Genomic DNA, 11,431 nt, shown 5'->3' on the forward strand with positions numbered 1-11,431 from the left:
ATCACATTTGTATTGTTAAAGTCCCTGTAAAGTCAAAATTGAGTATGTGTTCTGAGTTTGTCACACTACAGAAAAATGTGTTATTAGCCACCCAGCCAAATTTGAATGATAAAAAAAGCCGGCAAGTACATAAAATAAGCTATCAAAATCTTGAAAAAATGAGCAGTTGTCTCTGCTCTCAAACGTTGGGGGCATGTCCGCTGGCTGCACTGAAACAACGGCCACTCGCGGGAAAGCTGCCGTCGCCACTCTCAACTGTCACCGCTACAGCCGGAATGGATGCTCGCACGGTGGGCACGCACTGCCGATGATGGCACCAGTTGTCGGCGCGACGGGAGGATGAAGTAATAACCCATTCACCAGTAACAGCGGATTATCAGTGAATCCCAGTTGTCTCTGACGATAGTTCATAAAACTATCCCGTGTAAAATGATCACTACAGAGGCGGGTTTTGACGGTGGTCCTCAGCTCTCCATCAAGGTGGCTCTTCACAAAATTAATCCACCTCTTCTTGATGTGATCGTTTTTCGGAAATTTAAATAAGGTTTTGTACGTGATCGCATCCAGGTAGTACGCATTTCTGTGACGAAGGCATAGCTATCAAACTGTAGGCTGTAGTAACTAATAGTACTGACAGTAACTCGCGATTGAGCGGCAAACTGATGCTGTGAATGTGCTTTATTTATATTGTCAGGGGAGGGGCCAGCCTCAGTGGCTCCAGTGCTGATAAAGTAGGGGTGGGTCCAGGAGCTCAGGGGCTCCAGTGCATCATCAAGACCCCGTTTTAGCCCCGCCCAAAAAATCCGGAACACAGCAATGGTGAAAAACTGTTTAACGGTCTAACTCCAACATTCATTACTTCACAGTTCACAGTCTTTGTAATATGTTTTAGTAATACATTTATAACATTTATAATGTTTAAATTTTTTTTTTAGAATTGCCTTTACAGGGACTTTAATATATGGAATATGGAAACAGCGTTATTGCACTTCCCTTGGGATGCAGGGGAAGTGGCTGTTGACAGAATAGGACGAGTGGGCATGACCGTTAGTAGCATTCTACCTTCCTATCTGTTGTCCCCTCTGAGATTATTCAGAGCTTGCATCAATGTGCTTCGCCCCATATAATCACATATAAATGGGCTGTACAGCAAGGAAAATTGGCATTACTGCTATTCGCGTCTCACTCCTTCGTTTGTCTTCCCGCCGGTCTGTACCTGGAGGTGATAGTGTGGACATAGTGGGGGGACTATGTTAACATGTCTCCCAACGGTTCATTAGGAGTCATCGGATAACAGAGCATAAGCACACTTTGGAGGTAGTATCACCACTGCCGTCCTTCTTTCTCTGTGGTCCTTCTAGCTTGGAGGTAGGTTGTTGACAGGCGAGAGTCTACACACACTTTTGATGGTTGCTTCCTGAAAGCACTTTCGCTATGTCTTCCTCAGATACAGGAGACAGTTGAGAGAGCACAGCTCTCTCTTGATGCCTTTCCCAGTCCTTAAGGATGGGATACCTAATTCTCCTAAAAACCTAATGCTCCCTTCAGTAAGGTTGGATGGTCAGGGTAGCAGTACTTTAGTCTGACTTCTTCCTATTGGGAGTTGCTGGCAGTCGCAGAGTAACTGCGGTATCCCTATCTAGATCTTTCCCTGGATCAGTTATGCAGGAAGTATATGGAGGGTATTGAGCTGTGAATCCTTGCAACTTAGCTTTTGGTCACCAGGTGAGTTACATGGCAGCCTTTAGCTACAACGGAGCTCGCTGGTTAATTTCACAGCACAGTGACCAGGCATTTGTTTAGTATGGTGCAGTTGGTTTTGTGTTCCCATAGCGTCAACACCATGATGCATTATCAAAGTTTCACTTCGAAAGGGAACCGGGATTCCTGAGAAGGGCACCGATGCACTGCATTAGAGTGTTGATTGGTTTCACACGAGCTTCAGACACCAGTTCACGAGGAGCATTCCCATAGCGTCAACACCAGGAGGCAGCGTCCCATTCCACTTCTCAGATAACCAGGTTACATGCGTAACCTTGACGCTTTTGCTGCTTAGTATTTTTGTGGAAACTGTAAAACATTTTGTTTTAGGATTCTTTGATAAATATAAAGTTACATTTTAAATAGAATTTTATAATGAATTATGATTTTTATTATGAATGTCCTTACTGTCATTTTTGATTAATTTAATTATTATTTGATTAATTTAATTTAGTGTTCTTACTGAACAAAAGTTTTTTTGTTTTTTTTACTTACCTCAAACTTTTCAGCCTTGATGAGCATAAGAGACTTCATTTAAAAATAATATAACATAATTATGCCAAACTTTTGACCAGTAGTGCACGTGTGTTTTCAGGAATGCAAGGGCAGAAGTGTCCAGCAGCCTCCATGTGTCTCTGAGTGGCGCTCTGTTTCTCCTCAACATCAGCTTCATGCTCAGTGAATGGGCTGCCACACTGGGAATGGAAGAATTCTGCGTGTTTATCGCTGTGATGATACACTACAGCCTGCTGTGTTGCTTCACATGGATGGCTGTTGAAGCCTTGCACCTGTACCTTCTTCTCATCAGAGTGTTCAACATATACATCAAGAACTACATGACCAAGTTGTCCCTGATTGGATGGGGTGAGTAAAACACAATACAAAATCACAGCAGCCAAAGTCTCATAGGACATCTTTAACATCAGTAACTATGTTCACAACCCATTTTACTTTCGAAATATTGAATACAGTATTTCAGAGTGAAAAAGGGTATTTGATGGGAAAAGGTGTAGGACTTGATTTCATCCATTGGTGTGTTACCTATGAGAATAGTGGAGGTGGTTAGAAGGCAAGTATAGAATAGAAAAGTATAGAAAAGGCAAGGCAAGGCAAGTTTATTTATATAGCACATTTCATACACAGTGGTAATTCAAAGTGCTTTACATAGAAGAAATTAAAATAATCAAAATAAATTAGAGTAATTAAAACAGTTTTGAAAAAACAATGGTACAGTGCTCATTCAGTAAATGCACAGCTAAACAGATGTGTTTTGAGTTTGGATTTGAATGTGACTACTGTAGGAGCACATCTGATCTCTTCTGGAAGTTGGTTCCAACTGCGGCTGGCATAGTAGCTAAAGGCGGACTCGCCATTCTTAGAGTGAACCCTTGGTATTTCTAGCTGATGTGATCCTAATGATCTGAGTGATCTGTTGGGTTTATATTCAGTGAGCATGTCTGCAATGTATTGAGGCCCTAGGCCATTTAGTGATTTATATACCAGTAATAATACTTTAAAATCAAACATATATGTAACTGGCAGCCAGTGTAAAGACCTGAGGACTGGTGTGATATGTTCATATTTTCTGGTTCTGCTCAGCGTTCTGTGTGAGCTGCAACTGTCTTATGGTCTTTTTGGGAAGGCCAGTGAGGAGTCCATTACAATAATCCACCCTGCACACCTAATTTCGTATGGTTTGAGATGTTCTTTGTTTCACATATTTATTTATGTAGTGTTTCTTTATAGTTTAACAATTTTTAGAGACAAAATTAAGATCTATCTTTTGAACTGAGGTTTATACTAATCTTTGCATAATTGTTACATGCTCATGAACTTATCTTGTGACTCTGTGTACTCGTCCCAAATGTCTAACAAAATTCACCAAATTTGAAAAATTTGACCATTTAATTTAATTGAACATACAGTTTGCTAAGGTTAGTAAGCTTTACGGCCGTTTAATGGTTAGGTAGTTCAATGTAGTGTTACGAGCTCTATGACCTAGGGTCAAAAAGAGGCAACATTGAGGTTGTGAGAAAACTGTGTGTGATTAAGAGTGGCAAGAGACAACACGAAACAAAGTACTACGAAAGAAAGATCATTTATTTTAACAGAAGTGAAATAATTATACGACAAAATGTACAATAATAATAATAGTAGTTAATATAAACAAAGAAAAAAATAAACAAACTATTTAGGCTGCATATCAAAAGATGTCAGATAACTAGATAATCCAGGAGGAAATGGGACTAACTAGTGAAGCCAAAGAAATAAAAAGAACAAAACCCAGTCTAACTTGCGGTCAAACCTCTAGTCTAACTAATAAACAAAAGAAAAGAAAAGACATACCTCTTCAGCGTCAAATCAAACGCCCTCACTAAATTACTCTGACTAACAAACAAAACATACAAAGGGTGGCATTCACTTGCTTACCTGGGGCCGGTTGCACCAGCTGTGCGTAATTTACAACTTAGCCTAGTTTTGACGTAAATGGGAACTAAGTTACAACTTACGAACTACCAAATATTTTTACGTTGCACCATTAAACTCAGTTTAAACTTAACTCTACGTTCCAACTAAATATTTACGGCAGCCTCCGAATCAGGAGTAACGGTTGGAATTAAATATCAGACAGACTAAACTGCATCAATAAGCTCTTCTTTTACCTGACAGACTTAAATTCTTTAGACATATATGATAATGCTGACATTTACACTCGCTTACATTTTAAGAGAGAGAACATTATGTGAAAAGATAACTTTGTTAGCGGCTCTTTAACACCAACCCGTCCTAAACAGCGCCGCTGTGTGCATCAGTCCATGTTGTGCATGTCAAATATCAGTCATAATCCATAAACGTACTAATATCTTATGTTTTTTTGTATCAATATTTATTTATTGATGCTTATTTCATTTCAAATACAGTTTCTGAATGTTATTTACATATAAAAACACTTAAGTTATAATCAAGTATCGTATTTAATGGAAACTTATTTTTAACGTTAGTAACCTGAGGTAAAAGTTGTTAGAATGAAGGATAAACTGAAATTCACGGCAATTCAACACAACTTCTGCTCACGTATTTGAAGGCTGCTACTGGTTCATCGAGGCTAAACGTCATAATATGCGACTACGCATTACTTTACGGAGAGCTTACGACCTACTAGCTACGTTCTGCCTTACAGACAAATGGTGCAACGGAATATAGTACAGTGTTAGTTACAAACTAGCTAGTAGTTACTAAGCCTCTAGTGTGGACTTTACGTTCCAATTTAAGAAAGAACTTACGAACGGCTGGTGCAACCCTACCCTGGTGTCTCTATCCACCTTATTCTGCTCTAAACAATGGGCGCCGCCATGACGACGACTCCGGTTGCCTACTTCCGGTTCGTACTGTATTAGCAGTGAGAGAATGAGTTCAGGCTCTACATGTGCTGTTGTTGGTTGTTTTAACAATTCAAAAAAGATAAAAAAAAATTTTTTAGAAACTGGGTGCTTTGAGCATAAGATAAAAAGGAGAGAAGGCCTATGTCCGGTTCTTATCAGCTACATTCAATACCAGAGAGTAGACGTTTTTGGTTAGCTGCATTAAAACTGAAGCATCCAACGGAAAAGGTGTAATACGTTACCAGTAGGGATGGGCATTTCAATCAAAAATAATATTCGAAGATCGCTGGGTATTATGCAATTAATATTCGAGAATCGCACCCCTCCATCACATCACGCACACATGCATGTAAAGGCTATAGGCTAATTATTAATAAACAATTCAAATGTTTAATGCATAATCATTATTTTTGCCGGGTTTTTTGTGGCAAGCTTATGCGTGCGTTGAGATGCAGAATAGGCAATATATTACGAAAACGCTCATTATGGTTTAGCATTCTCTCCCATATAGTAGGCTATACATAACTTCCAAACCAACTTCAGTCGTGCACGGGCAGGGCCAGCCCTACTTATTTCACATATTTTCTAACCAGCACATCACTGCGGCATTCTGAGCAAGCGGTGCTTAATCTTCATAAAGCTTCGAACCGGAAAAGGAGAACAGGCTTCCGGTTCAAACCCGCTATGAATCATGGGTAAATTCGCTAACCAGGAAAAAGGTGGATACATCGAGTTTCCTAGGTGTTGTTTTATGTAAGTCACGTGACATTTTTACCTGTCCACATTACTCTTTGTATCCTCAAACCATGCATCAAAAATGGCAGAAAACAGTACTCTTTGTATGCTCAAAGCACACAATAAAAGGGCAGGAAAAAAACAACAAGATAAAGGTAACAAAAAAAACATAAGGAGCGTACAAGGCAGCAAAAAAACAGAGCGACAAGAAAACAAGATGCTCTCCCGTTCCTTTCAGCGTCCTTTTAAAATGCTGGCGGGAAACTGGATTGGCTGCGGGGGAGGTGACGTCACACCATTGATGGAAACGGACAGCTCTCTCAGCCAACAGTAGATCAGCAGTGGAGCGAGCTAAAGCCCCGTTCACACCGCCAGCGACACGCAGCGACAAAGCGAAATGATCCCATTCATTTCAATGGAGCGCTGGCGACATCCGGCGACACGAGCGACAGTGACCGTTGGCGACAGAATGTGGGCGTGTCAAGCGACAAGAGACAAGCGACAAAAGTTGAGAATTTTCAACTTTATGCAAATGAGAAGCGATTTTCGCGAGCGACAACCAATAGGAAAGAAGCGTTTCAGTGGAGCTTACGTCACCGTCTCGAGTGCAGGCAAGACAGAAGAGTTCGTGGACGATTTCACAATTTTATATGATTTGACTGTAACCACATATATGGATATAATAAAATGATGCATGGAAAAGAAACTGTCGACATCTCAGTGAGTTTAATTCATACATTATAGTTTGAGTGGTGTAGTTTTATGATGCAAGTTTAGCACTGCTGCAGTTCATTTTACAGTTTCCCCTGCATTACGTTGTCTATTAGGGACAATAAAATCGATTATTTGTCAAATTCGAATGATGTTTTAGTAATTTATGACAGTATGAGTGAGTTTAATTTGTTGATTGATCGATCGTTAATCTAGTAAATTATTTAATCTACTGAACACTGCTGTGGTAATATAAAAACACTCTCCCAGCATATAACAGCATATACTGTTTCTTTTGAGCCTAATTCATAGTCAAATTAAAATTGTATAGTTGTATATATCACTTGTGATCGTATTTTGTATAGATATGGCCAGACGTGCAGTCTACCAATAACATTAGAGCGACAGCACTACGAACGCCCACAAGCGACTTGACAGTACAGAGCCTAGCGACATACAGCGACAAAGTCGCTGGCGGTGTGAACGGGGCTAAGAATATGAGAGAGAGATAGAGAAAAGAGAAACATCCACGCACAACCACAGGGACGTAACAGTAGGCACAAAAAACTGAAGGCATTCAGTTTTATAAGCATAGCCATTGTGTTAAGACAGTGTCTTAAGATCTAGTATGACAGACTATCAGTTATTCAAGGGTCAGTCATTCTTACTTTTCGATATTAAATTAGGCCAATCTATATTTTTATGTAACTGATTTAAGTTATGAACAATAATAAAGATAAAATATTGATGTCTAAGTTGTGAGACAGTCTTAGCGGTTTATGCAACCGGCCCCAGGACTATAATACAAGAAACATAAAAAATAATAATTGAAGTGTGGTGAGTCATCCTGCAATCTTTTCCTCTTGACAGGAATCCCTGCAGCTGTTGTTGGAAGTTTGCTGACAATTCAAATTACTCATCCTCTTTATGGCACTAGAAATGTGACACTATCAAATTTGAATGGAACAAATGCAGTGTAAGTCCTCCCTTTATAACTTAATCTTTTCATTTTTAGTTTATTTTAGCTCTTTTTCTTTCTTTTTCTTTTTTTTTTTGCTCTTTTTTAACTTTAGCATTGTTTATTGTATACTGTACAGTTGCTGGATCAAAGAGCCTCTCGTCCTGTATGGTGTGAACCTTTCCTACTTCACCGTCACATTCCTGTTTAACTTATTAGTTCTACTCAAAGTGTCCAGACAGATCTTTAAGCTAAAGCAAGTGGAGAAAAAGAAGCATAAAATACCAGTGAAGGACGCGGGAACAGTGCTGGGCCTCATGTGTCTGCTGGGTATAACATGGGGTTTGGTGTTTCTTGGCTCTGGATATACCAACTACATTATACTCTACATGTTCTGCATTTCAAATACACTGCAAGGTAGGTTTGCTCTTAATCATAAACTGTTTCCATCCACATATTTGTATGCGATTTTTGGAATATTGCATATAAAAAGCTGGATAGAAAGACCAAGATGTGCATAAATTCTAAAAATGTGCATAAAAAACATATGCGCTCAGTTGAGGCAGAATTTTTTTTTATCCAAAAACACATGAAGAACTGAAGAAATCCCTTGATGCGCAACATAAAAACCTCATGTTACTTTGCCTCAACAAAGGATGTGATTGGATAACTGGACTAACCAGTGGACACATCACATCGTGTTTCAGACATATGTCTGAAAAAAGAGCCACGGTGGCTTCCCGAAAAACAGCAACTTCCATTTTTATTACAGATATTTTGCGGCAGTTTCCCAGGAAGTGATGATTTTGTTCTCTTAAACACTTGGAATGGAAACGGTGCTTTATTCACAAATGTTTTATGCAATATTACAATTTTGTGCGCAAGTTAAATTCGGTAACTTTGGATGGAAATATAGCTATACCATAGAGGAGGTAAAAAAGAGATGTGTCTGATTGTTGTAAAATGTAAATGTTTTATAATAATACAGTTGCTTTCAACTTTATTTTTTGGCAGGGTCTTCTATCTTTCTGTGGATGTGTCTAACAATGAGGCCAAACAAACAGAAAGCAGCTCTTACCAAGTCTTTATCCACTGTGGACACTGTGGACACCACTGAGAAACAGAAGGAATAGCCTATGCCTAACATTTACCTGATCGCAATCCTAGCACCAAAATGTCTTATCTCAATAAATACCATGAGTTTTTTATGGCTATATACATGCCATAAAAATTATGGAAGAGTTTTTTTTAACCCTTTTTTAAAAGTGATCTTTTTTTAATATCAGGGTAAATGGGACACTATTTCCCAGTCATCTCAATAGGGAAAAGTGTCCCAATCAACCTGAATTTACATATATAAGAAGAAAGAAATCAGGGGTTGGGAACTATGCTTTTTAAAACAGCAAACAAGTAATTACTTTTCAAACTTCTTGAAGAAATTAATCTTGTACTTTAGAGAAGTGTCGCTATTTACTTTATGGATGTGGGTGACAAGTGTTTCCTTTGTACTGATCATAGTAAATTAAGGTAATTTATTTTTTCCTATACTGCATATGCATTGCAACTGTATATTTCATTGACCATTTCATTTAAAAACAATGATTTTTAATTAAAAAAAATATATATAAATGCTCTGTTTTTCATTCACATTTGGCAATAAAACTACAATTCATCCAGGGTTCAAGGTGAACGGAAATCAGGCTGAGGGAGGCGTGGACAGGGCTAATGAGCTGAATGTGTTTTTCAATAGGTTTAGCTTAGCTGTCCCCTCCTTTGCCCCCTGTCACACAGGCACCACACCCTCCTTGCCACCTCAGCTGCTCCCCTCTCACACCTCCTCAGTGATCAGGACTGGTGACACACACAGTGCTTTCCCCCATCACTCAACATCAACATCCTTCTTCCCAGCAGAAAGCACTGTACCCCCCCAAACCTACCTCCCCCACCCCCCTGTCGGTCTCAAGTTGTCAGGTTAGGAGGCAGCTGGAGAAACTGCACCAGAACAAGGCTCCAGGTCCGGATGGTATCAGCCCCAAAGTCCTGAAGGCCTGTGCAAACCAGCTATGTGGGATTTTGCAGCACCTCTTCAACCTCAGTCTGAGCATGGAGAAGGTCCCACTGTTGTGGAAAACATCATGCCTTGTTGCACTGCCAAAGAAGTCTTCTCCATCTGCCCTCAATGACTAAAGACCGGTTGCCTTAACATCTCACATCATGAAGGTTCTGGAGAGATTGGTTCTATCCCACCTGAGACCACAGGTGACCACCTCCATTGACCCACTGCAGTTTGCCTACCGCCCTGGGGTTGGTGTGGAGGATTCTATCATCTACCAGCTTCAGCGAGCTCACTCACACCTGGATAAAGCTGGCAGCATTGTAAGGATCACATTCTTTGATTTCTCCAGTGCTTTTAACACGATCCAGCCTTTACTGCTGCGAGAGAAGCTTCTGAAGATGCAGGCGGACACTTCCACAGTTTCCTGGATTACAGACTACCTGACAGACAGACCACAGTTTGTGCGACTAAGGGGTGGTGTGTCGGAACGAGTGGTCAGCAGCACAGGAGCACCACAGGGGACCATTTCTCTTCACGCTATACACTTCAGATTTCCAGCACAACTCAGAGTCCTGTCATCTCCAAAAATACTCGGATGACTCTTCAGTTGTTGGGTGTATTAGGGGTGGAGACGAGTCAGAGTACAGGAATCTGGTTGACCGCTTTGTGTTGTGGTGTGGGGAAAACCACCTCTTCCTTAATGTGACAAAGACGAAGGAGATGGTGGTGGACTTTAGGAGGACCAGGATAACAACACTAAACACCATTCACCTTCAGGGAGAGGAGGTGGAGGTGGTTGAGAATTTTAAATATCTGGGTGTGTACCTTGACAACAGATTGGATTGGAAGTGCAACACTGAGGCCATTTTCAAGAAGGGTCAGAGTAGACTCTACTTCTTGAGGAAGCTTAGGTCTTTTAATGTATGCAGCAGGATGATGTATATGTTCTATCAGTCTGTTGTCGAAAGCGCAATTCTCTTTGCTGCCATCTGCTGGGGCAGTAGTATCAGAGTCAGTGACAGCAAGAGACTGAACAAGTTAATAAAGAAGGCTAGGTCTGTGCTGGGGTTTGCTCTGGAGCCCCTGGAGTTGGATGTGGAGAGAAGAATGTTACACAAATTATACAATATCATGGACAACACTTCACATCCGCTGCACAACCTGCTGGTCGGGCAGCAGAGTGTATTCAGATGGAGATTTCTACAACTCCGCTGTAGCAAGGACTGTTACAGGAAGTCATTTCTACCCACTGCCATTACAATCCACAACAACTCTCTGGGCAGGGAGAGGAGACTGAGGAGACTGAATGACACGTGAATGATAAAGGACATTATATTATTTTTAACATTATATTTAACAACCAATATTCACATGTGATACTAACTTCACATCTTTGTGCACTGTTGCACTTGTGTATACATTTTATACTTGTTAAGAAATATTGTAATATTTTTATCTATTTTTTTTTTTTTGTCAGTATATGTCAGTCTGCAATTTCCCCTTGGGGATTAATAAAGTTTTTCTATTCTATTCTATTCTACAAGTCTAAAAAGTTCCTGTGTAGGACTGTTGAGTCCATTAGCAATACAAAATTACTGACAGTACATTTTAACTACAGTATTGCTATAGCTATATAGCTATATGCCTCTGCTGAATGCATCAAATTAACTTCAACATCGTGTTCAGATCCCACAATTTGTTATGTTGCAGCATGCTAAAATGCTTTTAATTAGGGGTTCAAGCACGTAGTGCTGAAACCCTATTGTTATTGTTCATTTTCACATGATGCAGCATTCTCCATCTAAAACTTATCGGGCAGACCGAACC

At 40.0% G+C, this 11,431-nt stretch overlaps 1 protein-coding gene across 1 annotated transcript in view; it reads left to right on the forward strand.

The window, feature by feature from the left end:
• The window catches only part of LOC143710853 (adhesion G-protein coupled receptor G2), a 28,653-nt gene extending 19,486 nt beyond the window's left edge, over positions 1–9,167 (forward strand). Inside the window, exons 7-10 of the mRNA XM_077202092.1 lie at positions 2,357–2,625; positions 7,461–7,566; positions 7,688–7,965; positions 8,563–9,167. Of these exons, the coding sequence (XP_077058207.1) occupies positions 2,357–2,625; positions 7,461–7,566; positions 7,688–7,965; positions 8,563–8,681 (772 nt within the window). The 3' untranslated portion in view covers positions 8,682–9,167. The remainder of the gene's footprint in view (positions 1–2,356; positions 2,626–7,460; positions 7,567–7,687; positions 7,966–8,562) is intronic.
• Positions 9,168–11,431: the final 2,264 nt, after the last annotated feature.

Source organism: Siphateles boraxobius, unplaced genomic scaffold (assembly GCF_051911475.1).
Source record: "Siphateles boraxobius isolate OS27281-9 unplaced genomic scaffold, OSU_SipBor_1 48, whole genome shotgun sequence".
Taxonomy (NCBI): Eukaryota; Metazoa; Chordata; class Actinopteri; order Cypriniformes; family Leuciscidae; genus Siphateles; species Siphateles boraxobius.